This window comes from Belonocnema kinseyi, chromosome 3 (assembly GCF_010883055.1).
Source record: "Belonocnema kinseyi isolate 2016_QV_RU_SX_M_011 chromosome 3, B_treatae_v1, whole genome shotgun sequence".
In the NCBI taxonomy this organism is placed as follows: domain Eukaryota; kingdom Metazoa; phylum Arthropoda; class Insecta; order Hymenoptera; family Cynipidae; genus Belonocnema; species Belonocnema kinseyi.
The window spans coordinates 149,407,435-149,428,558 of NC_046659.1; the positions used below are offsets into that span (position 1 = coordinate 149,407,435).

A 21,124-nucleotide genomic window follows, 5' to 3' on the forward strand; every position below is an offset into this window, starting at 1 on the left:
TTTTTTTTTTTTTTTTTTGAATTTTTGGCGAAGCCTAAAAAATCTTCTGAATTTTTTGAAATCGATTAAAAACTTGAAAAATCGTGATTGAAATAAATATTGATTGAAAAATGATTACCGTCGGTAGTTCCCAATTGGAGTAGACAAACTGTGGATTCGCAGTGCTTCTGCGCTTCCTCTCCTGCTTCCTATTTTGAAGCTCGTGAGACTGGGCGGAAGTAATGAGGCCAAGATGTCCCAGAAATGCAACCTGCCTCGAAGATTCTAAACTTACTGCACAGAAATCATCATCCTCCAAATCCTGCTTCTCGCTCAAATTTTCGTCCTGCGAAATCTCAACAACGTCGTCCTCGTAGGAAATTGATTCCACTGAATTCGAAAGAGCCGGACTGAAAAGTTTTATTCATTCAATGAAATATTTTCAACTAAACAATCAACTTGAAAATTGAGAATTTTCAAAATTATATTATTTCAAGTAATTTTAAGCCCTACACATTAAAAATTGAAAAATAATTTTTTTAACTCAACAGTTCTTAAATTGCAAGTTAAATTATTTTTATTTTAAATAGTCTAGGCATTCTTCAAAAGCTTTAAAATTTTATTTATCTAGAAGTGGTTTTAAATTTTTACAAATTCAAAATAATTTTTGAATTTTTTTTTTTTAGAACTTTAAAATTTATTTCAAAATGAATTGAATTTTTGCCTTTCAGAAAATCCTGCAAATTGAAAAATTTATTTTAATTATAATTTATAAATAATAATAGAATACTTATTATTTGTAAAAGTATTAGAATAATTTCAAGAGATATTTAGAGGTTTTAAAAAGATTTTTATTCAATTTAGAACTTGAAATAATTTCAAATACTCACAGCCGAATTTAAAATAAAATTTCGATTTTTGCAGATTTCAATAAAAAAATTGAGAATTTTTTAAATAATCGTGAAAGGCTTTAAAATAATAAAAAAAAAATTTCTTAAAATTTTTAGAAAAATTGAAAATGATTTTTCACTTTGAAAAAAATGTTAAAACACTTCATTTAAATTACTTGAAATAATCTCCAGTTTTTAATTAATTTTGAATCTTTTTAAAACTTCTATGAATCACTTAAAATTACTTAAATTTTTTCTACAAATAATGAGTGTTCAATTGTTATTTATGCGTAAAAATTTAACAATTTCACTTATAAGAAATGCAAAGCTTTCAATGTAAAAGAATTAAGTTTCAAATTTTTTTTTTAAATATTTGTTTTCAATTTAAGCATCTTAAATAAACTGTGAAATATTTCTAAATATGAAATACTTATTCTTTTTCTACATTAAAAAATTTCAAATTAAATCGAATAAAAATTAAATAATTTAGACTCACAATATTTTAAATAGAATAAAAACCTTGAATTATGAATTATTAAAATATATGCTTAAAAATTAAAAATCTAAAATGGAAAATTTTTGAAGTGAAAGATTTTCAAATTAAGCATTCTAAACTAAATGATATAATAATTTATAAAAATCACAATTTAACAAACAAATAATTTTAAACACAAAAAGTCTATTATGACTACAAAAACATTTAAGTTAAATTTAGAAAATTCAAGTGAATTGGAAAAATGTAAAGATTCGAAAAAAATTCGATTGATAAAAATAAATATGGAATAAATTTAGGAAAAATTTAAATGTATCAGAAGAATTCGATGAATTTCATTTAAAAATCAAGCTGAATTTAAAAAGCAATCAGGTTCATTGGAAACAATTACAAAATATAGAAAAATTAATTGAATTGCGTAGAAGGAAGAGAATTTAAAAGAATTCAGAAGAATTTAAAAGGAAATGCTTAAATTTTCCTTTGAAAAAAATTATTTTCAATAAAAAAAGACGAATTTCCAACTAAGCTGTTTAATTTTTAACCCAATGGTTTATTCTTCAATCAAAAATATTAATTTTCATACCAAAATGGCGGTATCGCCAGAGAAAAAAGGAATTTTTAACCGAAAATATGAATTTTCGACAAAAAAGTTAATTTTCAAGCAAATGGTTTAATTTTCAACTAAAAACAATCAACTTTAACCAAAAATAGAATTTGGTAAATTTTCAGGTTAAAAAATTTATTTTCAACGAAAAAAATACTTGAAATCAATTAAAATATTCAAATCGTTTAAAATTATTAAAACCTTCGGAAATCCATTAAAATGGTTCAAATATCTTTAAAATGGCTTTAAATATCGTCTTGAAACTATTGAAATAAATAAAAAATTTCTGGGAATGTTTTCAAATTTTCGAAAATATATCCAATCGTTGGATATTTTTTGAAATTTCTTAAATTTTTTTAAAGCGCTTGAAAACACCTGGGAATCATTTACAATAACCTCAAATATTTTAAATCCTTTAAATTCTTTTGAAATTTTTTTAAATTATTGAAAATGCTAAGAAATTTGAAAAAAAGACTTTAAAATATTTTAAATCCTTTAACTTCTTTTGAAAATTTTTAAAACTATTCAAAATGTTAAAAATTTGAAAAAAAGACTTTAAAATATTTTAAATCCTTTAAATTCTTTTGAAATGTTTTAAATTATTGAAAATGCTAAGAAATTTGCAGGAAAAAATACTTCAAAATGTTTTGAAACCTCTAAATTCTTTTGAAATTTTTTTAAACTATTGAAAATGATAAGAAATTTGAAAAAAAAAATACTTTAAAATATTTTTAATCCTTTATATTCTTTTGCAATTATTTAAACTATTAAAAATGTTTAAAAATTTGAAGAAAAAAATACTTTAAAATAATTTAAATCCTTTAAATTCTTTTAAAATTTTTAAAACTATTAAAAATGATAAAATATTTGAAAAAAAAAGACTTTAAATCTTTTTTAATCCTTTAAACTCTTTTGATTTTTTTTAAACTATTAAAAATGCTAAAAAAAATTGGAAAAAAAATACTTTCAAATATTTTAAATCCTTTAAATTCTTTTAAAATTTTTTAAACTATTAAAAATGTTTAAAAATTTTAAGAAAAAAATACTTTAAAATATTTTCAATCCTTTAAATTCTTTTCCAATTTTTTAAAACTATTAAAAATGCTAAAAAAATTGAAAAAAAATACTTTAAAATATTTTAAATCCTTTAAATTCTTTTAAAATTTTTTAATCTCTGAAAAATATTTAAAAATTTGAAAAAAATACTTTAAAATATTTTCAATCCTTTAAATTCTTTTGCAATTTTTTAAAACTATTAAAAATGCTAAAAAATTTGAAAAAAAAGACTTAAAAATATTTTTAATCCTTTAAACTCTTTTGAATTTTTTTTTAAATATTGAAAATGCTAAGAAATAAAAAAAAACTTTAAAATATTTAAAATCTTGCATTATTTTATCAATTGACCCTCAGTATCATTTAAATTAAAACTGTTAAAAATTCACCAAAAAAATTAATTGATAAATTCTAATTCCAGCTCAGAATTGGTTAAAAATTGAAAATTTCGTGTCCAAATCAAACATTTTAATTCTTTAACCAAATTCTTCATTTCCACAAAGAAAAAAAATTATTTTGCAAAAATCCCTGTTCAAATTAAACAGTTTAATTCTTTTCGAACATTTTCCATTTCAACTAAGAATTAGAATTTTTTGTAAAATCCCCTGTTCGAATTCATAATTTAATTTTTTTTTCGAAAATACCTGCTTTTAATTCAAAATTATATATATATATATTTTTTTCAAATTCAAGTTTTCATAAAAAATTGTTATTCTCCTGGATGAATTCCAGTTTTAACTCAAAATTCCTTAAAAATTGAAAATTCCTTTTTCAAACCCGGAATTTTAGTACTTTTCGAAATTTATTTGTTTCAAATTAGAATTAAAATTTCTCTTTAAAATTCCCTGTTCTAATTCACAATTTTAATTTTTTTCTCTGTCGAAAATATACCGTTTTAACTTAGAATTAGAATTCATTATTTTAAAAAATTCCCTTTTCGAGCTCAAAATTTATTTAAATAAAAAAATTATCATTTCTTTGGTCTTCTTTTTTTCCCTCCTTTTTAGTAGAAAATTAATCATCTGGGTTAAAAGTCCAACTATTTGATAAAATATATATGTATATGTTTGACAATTCGTTGTTTTTTTTTTTTTTAAGAAAATCAATTTTATTAATTAAAAACGCAAATTTATAATTAAAAATTCTTCCTTTTTTGTTATATTTAACTGTTTTTTATATTTAATATCAAATTCTTTGTGGGATTAATTATCAACTATTACTTTTTATTAAAAATTTAGTTTTAACCGGAAATTTAACTATTCAATTTTTAGTTTACAATTTTTTTTTTAATTCAACTATTTGGTTGAAAATTCATCTATTTTTGTTTATTCGTCTTTTTTATAAAAAATCAATTCTTTTAGTTTGAAATTGAGCCAATTGGTAAAAAAATATATATGTTTTGTTAAACATCAGTCGTTTTTTAATAGAAAATTATTATTTTCTTTTTTAAAATGCAACTGTATTAATGAAAATTAATTAATTCCTTGTTCAAATCCAGAATTTTAATACTTTTCGAAAATTCTCCGTTTCAACTTAGAATAAATTTTTTTCCTCTAAAATATTCTGTTCTAATTCATAATTTTATTTTTTTTCTCGAAGAAATCCCGCTCCAAATTAGAATTATTATTATTCTGGATAAATTCCAGTTCCAACTATAAATATGTAAGATATTAAAAATTCCGTGTTCAAATTGAAAGTTAAAATAATTTTATTTTAAATAAATTGAAAATCCTTAAAATGCTTTGAAATTTTCTTTCAAAATCTCGAAACATCTACATGTTTTAAATTTTTTGAAACTAATTTTTCTTTCTTAATTCTGCCAAATTAAAGAAGTTTTCTTCAAATCTTCCACCTTCACTTTGGACAATTTTGCAAATATTTATAAATCTTTTTAAATATTATCTTAAAATTAGTTTATTAAAGTAAAAAATTATTTTCAATTATCCTAGGGAATCTTTTTTATTCTTCTGAATCCTTTCAAAATTCTTAAAAAGCTTCTAAACTTTTTGATCTAAATTTGCCAAAATTAATTGAAAAATTTCAAATCGCATACTTTAAAAATGGAATATTTTAGACTAAAATTGTATTTTAAATTTAATAAAAGCCTTTAATTATAAATATATTATTTTGAAGTTATTTTTAAATTAAAAATAGTTTATAATTTTTAACATTAAAATCTTTAGATTCTAAAATTGTAAACTGATTCCTCATGGTCTTTGACAATCAGTTATTATTTATTTTTTAAATCTTAAAGTACAATTAAATTTTTAAAAAGTCAATTATTATTTTATATTCAGAGTTGATTAAATAAAAATGCTTTTTATCGAAAATCTTCGATTTTAAACGCTTCTAATTTTTAATTGTTTAAGTCTTTAAAACTGCATTTTAAAATTCTGTAAATGGAAATGTATGCTTAAAAATAAAAAACCTAAAATTAAACATTTTTAAACTAAGATTTTCGAATTACGCTTTCGAAACTAAATGATATAATAATTTAAAAAGATAACAATTGAACTAATTATAAAAAAAAAAACGGTTAAAATCAAAGTTGGACGGATTTTTTTTCTAAAAATTTGTAAAATTCCGGGTCAAAAAATAAATTCCTTGTCATTTTCCGGACTTTCAATTTATATTAATAAATATGTAATTTGTTATTCTCAGGATTGCAAAAGAATACTATTCATAAGACTTGAAAAAAATTTAACTTAAATTCAAAAGAATTTAAATTATTTAGCAAAAATTAAAAAATTGTTTTCAGTAAAATTCCCGATTTGCAAAATTCAAAAAATTGAACAATTACAATTTTTTATAAATATATTCTATTGATTACAAATAAAATAATGAAATTTTTTCCAATTATTTTTAATTTTTAAATTTTCGAAAATTTTATTGAATTTCAAATAACAATAATTTTAAATAAAATATTTCTGGATGACGCGTTTTTTTAATGTGCATAGAATTTGAAAAAAAAAATACAAAAAGCGTTCGCAAAAATAGAATTTTAAATTTATATATATTTGGTTATTTTTCAGTCGTCTCTAAAAACACCCTTAAATATTTCAAATGCTTTAAAATCCCTTAAAATTATTGTTCCCTAAAATATTTAAAATTCTTTCAATTCTTCAAATCCTTCAAAATCCCTTCAAATAACTGAAATAATTCCAGGTTCCTCGGCATATTTTAAAATTTCTTAAAATATTTCGAATTGTTTCAAATCTTTTGAAATCCCTTGAAATTTGTTAAAGTTCTTGAAAATCCCTTGGAATCTGAAATGTTTGTTTGCTTCAAATATTTTGTAATTTTTAAAAATGTATTTTAAAAATTATTTTTGTGAAATTATTGAAATCCTCTGAAATCTTTTGAAATCTTCCAAAATTTTGTAAATATTTTTAATCTGTCTAAAATCTTTGCTAAATCTTTCGAAATATTTTGAAACCTTTCAAGCATCTTTTGAAATTTTTTGTGAATTTCTTTGACATTTTTTTACAAAATTTCGAAATATTTTTAATCTTCTTAAATATTTGCGAAATCTTTTTAAACCTTTAACATGTTTTGAAATTTTTTGTAAATTTTCTTTAAGTTTTTTTTTTAATATTTCCGAAATATTCTACATTTTCTCAAATGTTTGCGAAATATTTGAAATCTTTAAAATGTAGTAAAAGCTTTGAAATTAAATTCTTTTTTTTAACTTTGCTAAAAGCTCAAAAATAATCCGACATCTTTTGAAACATTTTGGAAATTTTTGTGAATTCTTTGAAATTTTAAAAATATTTCTGAAAACTCTCAAAAATCTTCTTAAATGTTTTGAAATCTTCGTTATCTTTAAAATCTACTGAAATATTTGGAAACCCTTGACATCTTTTAAAATTTATTGTGAATTTATTTGAAATTTTTAAAAATATTTTCGAAATATTTTAAATTTTCTGAAATCTTTAAAATCTTTAAAATCTACTAAAAGCTTTGAAGTCTTTAAAATATTTTAGAATCTTTCTAAAATCTGAAAAATCCTCTGAAATCTTTTGAAATATTTCTTAGTTTCTTCAAAATCTTTAAAATATTTCTCAAATATTTGCGAAATCTTTTTAAACCTTCGACATATTGTGACATTTTTTGTGAATTATTTCGAATTTTTAAAAATATTTTCGAAATATTTTTAATTTCCTCAAAGGTTTGTGAAATCTGTTAAATCTTTTGAAATCTTTAAAACCTAATAAAAGCTTTGTATATAAAATTTTTTTGAAAATCTTTCTAAAAGCTCAAAAATATTCTGCCATCTGTTGAAAAATTTTGTGTAATATTTTGAAACCTTTGAAATTTTTTTGAATTCCTTGAAATTTTAAAAATATTACTAAAAAATTTTAAATCTTCTTAAATATTTTGAAATCTTTGTTATCTTTAAAATCTACTGAAATCTTTGGAAATCTATTGAAAACTTCGAAGCCTTTTGGAATCTTTGAACCTTTTACCAAATCTTCAAAACTTTTTAAAATATTTCGAAACCTTTTATATATTTAAAATTTTTGAAATATTTTATGTATCTTTTAAAATCCTTTAAAATTTATGAAATAATTTAAAATAAATCTTTGTACAATTTTTTCGAAATCTTTTGAAATTATTTAAGCATTTTAAAACCCTTGAAATATTTCAAAATTTTTTGAAATATTTGTTACTTTATTCAAAATCCTAAAAATATTTCTCAAATATTTGCGAAATCTTTTTAAACCTTTGACAAGTTTTGCAATTTTTTGTGAACTTCTTTGAATTTTTTGTAATATTTCCGAAATATTTTAAATTTTATAAAATTGTTGTCAAATATTTGAAATCTTTCTGAATTTTTTAAAATCTAATAAAAGCTTAAAAATTAATTTATTTATAATTCTTTCTAGAAGCTCAAAAATATTCTGTCATCTTTTGAAACATTTTTTAAATCTTTGAATTTTTTGCGAAATTCTTTGAAATATTCTGAAACCTTTGGAATCTTTGAAATTTTTGTGAAATATTTTGAAACCTTTGAAATCTTTTGAAATTTTTGTGAATTCTTTTAAATTTTAAAAATATTTCTGAAAACCCTTTGAATTTTCTTAAATATTTTAAATCCTTGAACTATTTTATATGTCTTTAAAATCTTTAAAAATTTATCTAATAATTTAAAATAAATCTTTGTACAATTTTTTGAAATCTTTTGACATTTTTTAAGCATTTTAAAAACTTTGAAATATTTTTAAATGTTCTGAAATATTTCTCAAATATTTGCGGAATCTTTTTAAACCTTTGACATGTTATGAAATTTTTTGTGAATTTCTTTGAAGTTTTTGAAAAATATTTTTAATTTTATAAAATTTTTGTGAAATCTTTCAGAAATCTTTCAAATCTAATAAAAGCTTTGAAATTAAATTTTTTGGAATCTTTCTAAAAGCTAAAAAATATTCTGTCATCTTTTGAAACATTTTTTGTTTCACTTTTAAAACCTTTTAAAATATTTGAAAATTTTTGAAATATTTTTAAAATCTTTTGCATATTTTTAATCTTTGAACTATTTTATATATCTTTAAAATCTTTAAAAATTTATGAAATAATTTTAAATAAATCTTTGTACACTTTTTTGAAATCTTTCGAATCGTACTGAAATATTTTGAAATTTTTTAAGCATTTTAAAATCCTTGAAAATATTTTTAAATCATTGTTATGTATTTGTTATTCCTTTCTTTGAAATCTTTGTGAAATATTTGAAGTCTTATGAAATCTTTCTTTTTAAATTGGTGAAATATTTGTGAAATCATGGAAATCTTTAAGCCCTTGCTGAAATATTATCAAAAATTTGACATCTTTTGAAATTAGAAAAATCAATTAAATCTTTAAAAAAATTGCTTCAAAATCTAAAACGTTTCAGAAGTTTTTTGCAATCTTCTGACAAGTTTTTAAATGTTTTGAAATGCTTGGAATCTTTCTGAAATCTTTGAAGTCATCTACAGTCATCTGAAATTGTTAGTAGACAATAATCTTCAATAGAAGGATAAATAAATTGTAAATTACTTAGAGCAATCATTATCTGGAGGTGAGACAACATCGTTCCTAATCTCATCCTCGTAGTCGTCCTTCTTGAGTCTCGTGTCCAGACCATTGACAGTCTGGAGCTCCTTCGAGTCCGAATGTTCTCTCTTGACTTCATAGTTGTTTGTGATATGATTATTGTTATTAAGTCCCAGGAGCGATGCCACCGAAACTTTCGCCTCGCTCGCATTCTCCGCCTTCAGAGTCTCAACCTCTTTGCGCAGGCGCTGAACAACTTGCTTCTGCGTACAGAACAGAAATTCGAAACTATTTTATTTTACTATTTCACGCATCGGAATCGGAACACCACTCAACTTTTCTTCACCTATTCCGGACAATTTTCCCGGAGGCTCCCAAACACCCAACACTGACGCAATCAGAACAAAAAGCATCATTCACTTTTTTTTTTACCTTTTTACTTTCATAGTTTTTATGGCCAATCGATTATTATTATAATGACTAATTTTTTCCTCTATGAATTCACTGGTCTCTCTGCTTACTTTGACTCAGTATGTTCGTTCTCAATTTATTTTAAGAGACGTTATTTATAAAATAGGGTTGCTACAAAATACCAGTTTCAAAGAAGAAAAAAATTCTGACTTTTCGCGGATCAATTTTTCATTTTTCCTGATTGTTGTACATTTTTCTTTTTAAACAAAACAGTTCAATTTTTAATCAAAGAAACTAATTTTTAACTGAAATAAGGAACCTTTAACAAGAAAAAAATCAACTTTCAATCAAGAAGATTAATTCTCTACCAAAAAAGGCGAATTTTCAACAAAATACATGAATTTCAAACTTAAAAAGAAATAATTATATTTAAAATTCAACAAATTAATTTTTAACCATCAAAAACTAATTTTCAACCAACTAAATAAATTGTGAACAAAAAAGATTAATTTTTCAGCAAGAGATTAATATTCTACAACAAAAGACTAATTTTCAACTAAAAAAGTAAAAAAAAAAAATCAGCGAAAAACAGAACAGTTAAACTTTCAGTTGGAGAAATTGATTTTCATTAAAATAAAACATTAAAAGAAAGCAGTTCAATTTTAAACCTGATAAATGAATTTTCAACTAAAACAGATACATTTTAAAACAAAAAATTTCAGTTACGAAAATTAATTTTTAATTATAATGATTTAAAAATAAAGTTTGAACCAAATAACTGAATTTTCAACAAAAAGGATAAATTTTCAACACAAAAAAGAAGTTACATTTTCAGATCGAAAAAATAATTTTAAAAAAATGTTTCAACATAATCGGTCAATCTTTAAGCAGAGAAATTTATTTTCACTAAAATACTTGAATTTTTAGATTAAAAAGATATTAAAAAAATTCATTCTAACAACCAAAAAAAATCAACAAAATAGTTCAATTTTAAACCGAAGAAATGAATTTTCAAATAAAAAAGATCAATTTTTAAACAGAAAATTTCAATTACGAAAATTAATTTTCAATTATGATTGAAAAATTTAGTTTAAACCACATAGATGGATTTTCAACTAAACAAAACAAATTTTAAAAAAAGTTACATTTCAGTTTAAAAAATTCATTTCTAAGAAATAAAAAATTATTTTTCAACAAAATAGTTAAATTTTTAACCGACAAAATTAATTTTCAATAAAATACTTGAACGTTTAGCTGAAAAAAATAAACTTTCAAACACAAAATTAAAAAAAAATTTTATTCTAACAACCAAAAAAAAAGGAATTTTCAACAAAATAGTTAAAGTTTTAACCAAAGCCATGAATTTTTAATTACAATGATGAATTTTAATTTTAAAAGGAAATGTGAACCAATGAGTCCAATTTTCAATTTAAAAAGATACATGGTCAACAAAAAATGGAAGTTACCGTTTCAGTGCGAAAAATTATTTTTTAACAACAAAATTATTTTTCAACAAAATAATTACTTTTTTAATCAAAAAGAAATTCATTTTTAATAAAATACTTGAACTTTCAACTATAAAAGATCATTTTTCAGTAAAAAATTTTCAAAAGAAAAAAAAATTAATTAAAAACAAACAATAATTTTCAACCAAGTAAATAAATTGTGAACAAAAAAGATTAATTTTTCAGCAAGAGAAAATAAAAATAAATAAATTTTGAACCAAATAGTTGGAGTTTCAACTAAAAAAGATAAATTTTCAATAAAAAGTGGGAGTTACATTTTTAGTTCGAAAAAATAATTTTAAAAAATAATGTTTCAACATAATCGTTAATCGTTAGCGAAAGAAATTTATTTTCAATAAAATAAAATTAATTCTAATAAAAAAATCAACAAAATAGTTAAATTTTCAACTAAAGAAATGATTTTTTAATTATAATGATGCATTTTCATTTGAAAATAAATTTTTAACCAAATAATTTTTATTTATTCATTTTTTTATGACGATTTAACATTATAATTAAAAAATTATTTATCTGTTTAAAATTGAACTATTTTCTTGGAAAATACCTTTTTGTTAATTAACATTTCTAACTGAAAATTTAAATTACATTTATTGTTGAAAAATGATCTTTTTTTGGTTTAAAATTCAACTATTTGGTTGAAAGTTCATTTTTCAATAAAGATTCATTATTATAATTGAAATTTTATTTCTTTGGTTAAAAATGTAAATATTTTGTTGAAAAATTATCTTTTTTTTTATTGGTTTTTAACATTAATTTTTTTTAACTGTCTTTTTTGTCGAATATTAATCTTCTTGTCGAAAAACAGTTTATATTAAAAAAAATGTATTAATTTTCAATAAAATACTTGAATTTTAAACTAAGAAATATGAATTATCAAAAAAAAAAAAAAATGGAAGTTACATTTTCATTTCAAAAGATTAATTTCTAACGAAAACAAAATTTTTGAACAGAATAGTTCAATTTTCAGCTAAAGAAATAATTTTCAATATCATAGTTGAATTTTCAGTTAAAAAAGATAAACTTTCAAACAAAAGATTAAAAAAAAATTTAGTTTGAACCAAAAAAAAAAAAAAAAGAAGAGGATTTTCAACCAAAAATGGAAGTTACATTTTCAGTTAGTAAAACTAATTTTCAACATAATAGTGAAATTTTAAACCCAAGAAATTAATTTTCAATAAAATAATTAAACTTTTAACTACAAAAAATAAATTTTCAACCAAAAGAATTAATTATAAGAATAAACAAAAATTGTTTAAATAGCTCAATTTTTAACCAAGGAAAAAAACGTATTACTACGTTAAAAATGTAACTGAATTGTATCCAAAATTTAAAATGATTTTTTTTCCAAATTAATGATATTTTGAAAAAATCCTTTTGCAATAATACGTATTCGATTTTTTTTTTAATTTTATACGCAATAAACCCTTTTTCGATCTAGGTTTGTTACTTTTTAAACAATTATTTGTTTAGGCTATATTTTTTCGCCTTTAAATCATCAAAAGTTACTTTTTTCGGTATAAATAATACAGTTGACGAATTTCAAAGATAATATTTCTTGCTTAAAATATTTGATAATTATGTTAACAAGTTTCAATTGTTTAAAAAATGTTTTACCCTGTAAACCTTGATAAGTTAGTATTTTCTGTAAACTATAGTTTTTTTTTTAATCTTTTGCATTTTATAAACAATAATCACATTTTCAAACTAGAATTTTCTCCATATTTTCTATGGAAAAGAGCAAAAGATATGAATTGTTTAAATAATTGCAAACTGTCTTTTAAAAGAAATTTCACTCCTAAATTAATTATCTGCGACACTAATGCCAGGAAATAACTTTTTAAAATTTACAGGATAAAAAAATTCTTTAAACAAATGAAGATTGTTTGAGTAATTGCCAAATATACTGAATAAAAAATATTATAACATTCGATAATTGTGTCATTAACTCCAAGAAAAAATAACTTTGTATGAGTTACAAGAAAAAAATTATTCAAACAATTACCAAATATGTTAAACAGGAAATATTAATCTTGAAATTCATTGAGACGAGGTACTTCAAAACGTTCATCAAAAAATATCGTAAGCACTTATCTCTATCTTGCATTTTTATTGAAAATTTTCGCTTGTATATTTAATAAAGTTTTATTTTTTAGGGTTTTGGTATAATTAAAAAAACGAGTTATAAAAAATTAATTTGTTTGGGAATTATTAAAATTTGTTCTCTCTAATAATTACTTGTCCTACGAAATTTAGGGTGATTCTTTTTCTATTTATCCAAAAAGCCAAAATGTCAAATTTTGTTATGATCAAAGAAAAGAAAAGTTCTGAGAAATTTTACCAAAATTGCCCGGTAGTTTTTTATCCAAAACTTCACGAAAATCAATTTTTTTAAACTAAGTACAAAAAATTCAAACATTTTTACAGGAAAATGCGAATAAAGACAATAAATTGCAAACACAACAATTTAATGAATTTAGAACTTTTGCCTATCCTTTGGACGACTTTTTTATTCTTTGCATATTGTTGTATTTCATTGTAGAATTTTAATATTTATATATATTTTATATTTTAATATTTTAATATTTTAGTATACAAAAATCTGTAGTTTTTTTCACGATTTTTGAAAAATGTCCAAAAGAGATGAAAACACAATTTTTAAATTACTTTTTTTTTAAATTAATTTGAATTTAACTAAATTGTGAAAAACACATTTTCCCGGTTTTCCGGGCAACCATTCTATAGCTGATACGATATTGATGTGTAATAGTAATAAAAAAAAATGTAGCCATAATTTAAATAATACCAAGACAAGCTGGTATAGAAATTATTTTTTTTCAATGTAGAAAATTTATTTTTCCGATAAAAAATGCAACTGTTTGGTTAAAAATGAATCTGTTTTAGTGAAAGATTTCAGAATTTTATAGAAAATTCGTTTTTATTGGTAAAATGCAACTGCGTTTATATTTTTAATTAAAATTTATTTTTGTTGAAATATCACCTTTGCATATTGTGTTAAAAATTAATCTTTTTGACTGAAAATTAAACTATTTATTTGAAAATTTAATTATTTTGTAGGAAATTCATTTGGGTTAAAAATTAAATTTTTGTCTAAAAATGTACCTACTCCATTGTTTGTGGATATTGTTTCCTTTATAAGTTGAAAATTCGTATATTTGGGTAGAAAATTAATCTTATTAGATGAAAATTTATTTAATTGGTTCTCGGGTTAAAAATTTAACTGTTATGTAGAAAATTCCTTTTTTTTTATTGAAAACTAATTCTCCTCAATAAAAATTTAACTACTCCATTTTTTAAATCAAAACTGAACTTTTTTAATTACAAAATTCAATTATTCAGTACAAATGTTTAGAAACTAAAAAAATATAATCCTAAATTTATTAATCACATCAAATTTGCATTACCAATCAAATTCATTAATTTTAATTAAATTTAATTAATTAATTTTATTTGAATTTAATTAATTAACTGTTGTTCTTTTTAGTTGAAAATTTAACTCATTGGTTAAGAATTTTACTCTTGTGTAGAAAATTCGTATTTTAGGCTCGTAAATAAAACAATTTTGTATAAAATTCAACAATTTCTTTGAAAATTTATGTATAATATTGAAAATTCGTTTGTTTAAAAAAAAAAGAACAATTTTTACGGTTAAAATTTTCACTGTTTGGTTAAAAATTATTCTGTTTTAGTTGAGGAATTAGGTATTTTTTTGAAAATTCGCTTCTGTTGGTAAATTCCAACTGTGTTTTTTATTTTTATTTAAAATCTTTTTTGGTTTCGTCAAAAATGCATCTTTCTTGGCTAAAAATTTCACTCATTGGTTGAAAGTTGAGCTGCTTGCTTAAAAGTTCATTTCTTTGGTTAAAAATATTTTTGCTGAGAAGTCAGCTATTTTTTTGAAAATTGAACTATTTTGTTGGAAAATAGCTTTTTTTTAAATTAATATTTCTAACTGAAAATTTATCTTTTTTGGTTGAAAATTCAACTATTTGGCTGAAACTACATTTTTTAACGAAGATTCATTATTATAATTAAAAGTTTATTTCTTTAATTAAAAATATAACTATTTTGTTTAAAAAATCTTTTTTTGTTGTTGCTGGTTTTGTAACACTAATTTTTGTAACTGACTAATTTTCAACATAATAGTTCAATTTTAATCCCAAGAAATTAATTTTCAATGAAATAATTGAACTCTTAACTAAAAAAAGACAAATTTTCATACACAAGAATTAATTTTAGCCAACAAAAAAAAAATTTAAATAACTGTATTTTTAACCAAAAATAAAAGGGATTAATAAGTTAAAAATGTAATTGAATTGTATTAAAAAAAAAACTTTTTGGTTGGAACTTCATATTCTCGAGTTGAACATTAAATTTTTTTATAGAAAATTCGTTTTTTTTATACTCAAAATTGATGATTTTTACTTTAAAAATATAAATATCTAGTTAAAAAATTTTAGAAACGAACAAAATATAAACTAAAAATTAATCAAATAAAATTTGGACTAAAATCACATCCGTTGCTCAAATTATTTACTTGAAAAATTACGTAATTTCTTGAAAATTCGTTTTTTTCAGAAAATTAATCTTTGTTCGAAATTCAACTATTTGCTTAAAAATGTATGTATTTTGTTCAAAATGCGATTATTTAGTTAAGAAGATTTTTTCCTTTTGGCCCAATTCAACCATTTTTTATTTAAAATGAAAATCTTTGATAAGAAAACTATTACATTTTTTTTATAAATAATTTATATTTTTCGTTGAAAATGAATATTCTGTGTTAAAAATTCTTCTTTTTGTTTAAAAATTTAACAATTTAGTTGAAAATTCAACTGTTTTGCAGAAAAATGATATTTTTGGTTAAAAATACAACTGATTGATTGAAAATAAATCTGCTTTAGTTAAGGATTTAAGTATTATTTTGGAAATGCGTCCTTTTTGGTTCAAGTCAACTATTTTTTATTTAAAATGAAAATCTTTCCTCCGTTAAAATATCAACTATTAAATTTATTGTTGACAATTCATCTTTCTTCGTTGAAAGTTGAGCAATGAAATATTATTTTAGCCAATTAGCGAACAAGTTAAAAATATTTCTTAAATCAAAATTATAGAAAATGCCATCAGTCGTCAATTTTAAGAAAAGTGTCTCAAGTCTAATTTTTTCAAAATAGCAAAAAAATAGTGTCATCGCTAAAAAAAAATGGTAAAATAGTTTTAATAGTGTGGTGACTCGGATTTATTTTTCTCAGATTGAATTAGAAAGTCAAGATAGAAAAATTCGATAATTACCGATGACGCAGAGTCTCTTGAAAATACTGAACTTCCAAGGTTGTTAAAAGTTTGTAGAAGCGAAACTTGTGATTGAAAAGTTTCTGTTTTAAATGAGCGTGAAAAAGGTCTGAAGGAAATAAGGCACCGAGATTTAAAAGGCGCTAATGCGCTTTTTTGGAAACTTTTTTTTTCCTATTGATGACAGAGGCGAAAGACGGAAGTTGATCGTTCATTTAGCACATTAAAATCAAATTTATTTATCAGAATTATAAGATGTTTGAGAAAGTGAGTTTTTTATGAAAGGAGAGAAAGATTTGTTAGAGAACGGAAATTATGCGGCAATTTTCATGAGCTGAAAACGTTTCCGCGCGTTATTTTATTGATTGAACGTCCTCTTCTCCAGGATTCATCCCCTCTTCTCTCTCACTCATTCCATCTCTATTCATCTCTCTTTCCCCTTTCTGTATCCAACTAAGCCCGCGCGTCTCGCCTTCCAGGAAAAAGATACATTCAAGAAACGATGGACGCATGTCCAGGCAAAAATATTTTTATTTATTTTTTTTTTCAAGAGAAAAGACTCACTTTCTTAAAAACTACAAGGATTTTTTTTTTAATTTATGCAAGCTAAACATTAGCTTTTAATTAAAACTGGAGAACTTTCAGAAAACTCGGGTTAATAAATTTTAAAAGGATGCTATATTTTCCAGTTTATTAAATTTTATAGCCACAACAACGAATTTTCAACGAAATAGTTACCAAGTAGTTGAATTTTTCATCAGAAAAAGATTTGGATTTTAAATAATAAACAATTGCATTTAACGAAAAAAAAAGAATTTTCAACGAAAAATTTAACAGATGATACTTTTCTCAAAAAAGATGTGTATTTTAAATAAAAAACAGTTGCATTTTTAACCAAAACGTTTAATTTTAAAGCCGAAAAGATGAATTTTCAACCAAATAGTTTAATACTGCACCAAACAAAATTAATTTTTAACCAAATAGTTACATTTTCAATCAAATAGTTAAATTCTCAAGCAAAAAGACAAATTTTTGAGAAGGTTTGATTTTCCATAAAAAAAGACGAATGTTCAACAAAACTTTTAAATTTTCGACAAAAACAAAAGACTTTTTAACAAAATAGTTGAATGTTTAACCAAATAATTACGTTTTTCACGAAATATTTTAATTTGCAACTGAAACAATGATTGTTCAATAAAAAAATTCCATCAAGCAGTTAAATTTAACCAAAAAGGATAAAAAAAATTTTAAAAAGCAATAAAAAAACAGTTGAATTACATTTAAATATACCAATTTTTAACAAATTCGTTAAATTCTTAAACAAAACAGACTAATTTTCAAACTAAAAAGAGGAATATTCAACGAAAGAGGAGTTGACTTTGCAACCCAAGAAACGAATATTCAAGAAAAATTTGAGTTTTTAACCCAAAAATATGAAAAAAAAAGTTTAATTTTCAAGCAAAAATAAAAGTTACTTTTTCAGATAAAAAAAATTAATTTTCACTTAAAAAAAAAAGAGTTTTAGTTAAATTGTCAACCATAAAATGAATTTTTAAACGAAAAGATGAATTTTCACCAAAAAGACACATTTTCAACAGAAAGAATCGTTAAAATGTCCGTTAGAAAAAAAAATATCACTTCAAAAAAAAAAAAAAAAGTTTCAACGAAAGAAACAAAATTCTAATCAAATTGTTAAATTTTCAACTAAAAATGTAATTTTTAACCGACCGATTGAGTTTTAACTAAGAAAATAATAGAATTTTACACCCAAAGAGACAAATTTTGAAGAAAAAAACAGTTGAATTTTAAACCCAAAAATATAAATTTTCAGTAAAAAAGATCACTTTTAAATAAATATTTAAATTTTTATTTAAAAATGAAAAATTTTGAACAAAGGATGAAAGTTAAATTTTTAGTTCAACGAAATTTATTATCAACAAAATATTTAAATTTTCAACCAAGAAAATTTATTTTCTACCCAAAGGACAAATTTTCAACAAAAAATCTTATAATAAAATTTTCAGTTCAAACAAATTATTTTTAACAAAATAGTTGATTTTTCAATCAAGAACCTTAATTTTGTACCAAAAATACGAATTTAAAAAAAAAAGAAAAAATCAATTTTCAACCAAAAATGGAATAGTTGAATTTTCAATTAAAAAAATTGATTATTAACAAATTATTTAAACTGTTAACCAAGAAAATTTATTTTCTACCAACAGGACGAATTTTTAACAAAATACACGAATTTTCAAATCAATTTCAAACAAAATACGATTTTTATTAGTTAATTATTCAACTAATTAAGATCAATTTACAATAAAAAATGGAATAGTTAAATTTTCAGTAAAAAAATTAATAAGATGAAAAAAAAAAATTCTTGATGAAGAATTTCATGTTTGAATTTTCGACTATAAAAAAATGATTTTTCAACCAAATAGTAGTAAAATCTTCAGCTAAATAGTAGCATGATTAACCAAACGAGATGAATTCTGAACCAAAAATATAATATTAGACTTTTCGACAAAAAAAGAATTAAGGAAAATATGAAAAAGAGTGTAAAATCCGTATTTATTTTGTTTACAAGTCTCTTAAGATGAAAAATAGCAGCAGAAAATCCAAAAAATAAAGAAATCATACTATTTTCCTCGAGCATTAGCTGCTTCGAAATGGACATATAAAACGATTGGATAAGATTTGGCTCGAGCACCATTTCGTTACTTTATGATAAGTTTGCGCTCGACCGAATCGGAAAACTTTTCAAAGCTATTCTCCATTTCTCGTTGAGCATCTTTACAATTCTAGATATAGCAGAAAGAATATAAAGGAAATATTTGTATTTTTATACTACCAAGTCAATTTCAAATTAATTAAATTTCGATAAATAAATATTAAAATATTATATAAATAATAATATAAATAATAAAATAATAAATAATAAACTTTCAAATACAATTACAGTTTTAAAACGCTATTTTTTTCAAAAATGTTGTCCCTTCCAACTCAATAAAAAGCTTAAAAATATAAAATGACACTCTGCTAATTCAATTCAGAAGAAACTGAAAACAAAAATGTCCTCCCATCCAACTCAATAAAAATGTTAAAAATAAAGAATTTCCCTCTGACAATTTAGAACAAAAAATGAAAAAATTTCCCTTAAACTCCATAAAATTCCAATTAAGAAAAAAATAACCAAAATTAATTCCCTTTCAAATTAATAAAAATGACAAAAACAAAAAAGGGCCACTTCGAATTCAGAATAACTTGAAAATCAAAATTTCCTTCCTTCAAACTCAATAAAAATGATAAAAATAAAAAAAATTCCTCTCCAATTTCAGGAAAAAAAAATTAAGATAAAAAATCCTTACCTTAAAGTCAATTTAAAATTTAAAGAGAAAGAATGGCCTCTTCTAATTCAGAAAAATAACCATAATTTCATCCCTTCCAACTCAATAAAAAGTATAACAACAAAAAAAGAGCCTTTTCCAATTCCGAAAAAATTGAAAATCAAAATTTCCTTATACTTAAAAACGAGAATTGTAAAATTGAACCATTTTTTATGCATACATGCTTTCAAATTGAACTATTTTAATTTTAATTCGGGTCAAATAAATAATTGTTCAATTGTTAATTATACATAAAAATTCGAAACCGTCGCTAATGAATTGTTAAAAAAAATTTTTAATTCAGTTTAAAATTGTTTAGTTTAAAATATTTAATTTATTATTGGTCACTTTAAATGAAATACTTTAGACCGAAACGATATTTGCAAAGGATTTAAAATTGAAGCGTTTAATTAAGTATTTATAATGTTTTAATCGATCGTTTAAATTTTTTTAACAAATAAGGCTTTCGAATTAAAATAATTCGATTTTCAACGTTAATATCTCTAAATTGCTTAATTTTAAACAGATTTAAAATCGGTTTGTAATTTATGTTTAGAGTTAATCAACCTGAAACGTTTCTAATTAAAAACTGTCAAATTCAAACGTTTTTAAATTTTTAATTGTTCAAGTTTTCAAAACTGCATTTTAAAATTCGACAAATTTAAAATGTACGTTTTAAAATGAAGACCTGAAATTGAATATTTTTAAAGTAACAAGTTTGAGAATTGCGTATTGTGAACTCAATGATTTCATAATTGAAAAGTAAAAAATGGTAGTTCTAAAAATTTGTAAAATTCCTGTTAAAAAATAAATTCACTGTCATTTCCAGATTTTTCCTGATCTCAAAAAATTTCCAGTCATTTCCCAGTTTTCGGTCCAGTGGTCAACCTGAATATAAAATTTTTATCTCTTCTGCATGTTTGCACAGAACCATAAATATTTATTAAAAAATGTAACATTTTATGCATTTTCATTTTTAAACATTGTATGCCCCTTCGTGCAAAATGAAACTAAAAACCCCTCTAAAACCCTGTCCCTTCATAAATAATAAATATTTAATGTTACGTAGTAATAAATATTTTTATTTTCAATTAAACCGATTGGATATTTTACCTACTTTAGGGTGTCTAATAAAATCCTGGAAAAAATTTCCTGGCACTCTTCAATTACAAATGTAACTTGCACTTTTAAGTGGAAATTTTATTATTTAATTCCTTTTTATTCTATGTTAATGTTTTTTTTTTTAGTAAATATCTAAATAGGTAAAAATGGTACTATTCATATGTAAAATGAAAAATATTAATTATCAACGTCAAGTTCAGCCCTAATATTTTGTTTTAATGGGAAATATTTATCTCTTAATTAACAATAATTTCTTGTATCCAATTCAATTAATTATGTTTATTAACTGAACAACTTTTTTCAATGAAAAACGGTTCTTAAAA

The 21,124-nt window shown here is 21.8% G+C and overlaps 1 protein-coding gene across 1 annotated transcript in view; it reads right to left on the reverse strand.

Moving 5' to 3' along the window:
• The window catches only part of LOC117170060, a 96,331-nt gene that overhangs the window by 37,006 nt on the left and 38,201 nt on the right, over positions 1-21,124 (reverse strand). The window contains exons 4-5 of the mRNA XM_033356581.1: positions 9,053-9,312; positions 119-389 (exon numbers count right to left, since the gene is read on the reverse strand). Coding sequence (XP_033212472.1) covers positions 119-389; positions 9,053-9,312 — 531 coding nt within the window. The remainder of the gene's footprint in view (positions 1-118; positions 390-9,052; positions 9,313-21,124) is intronic.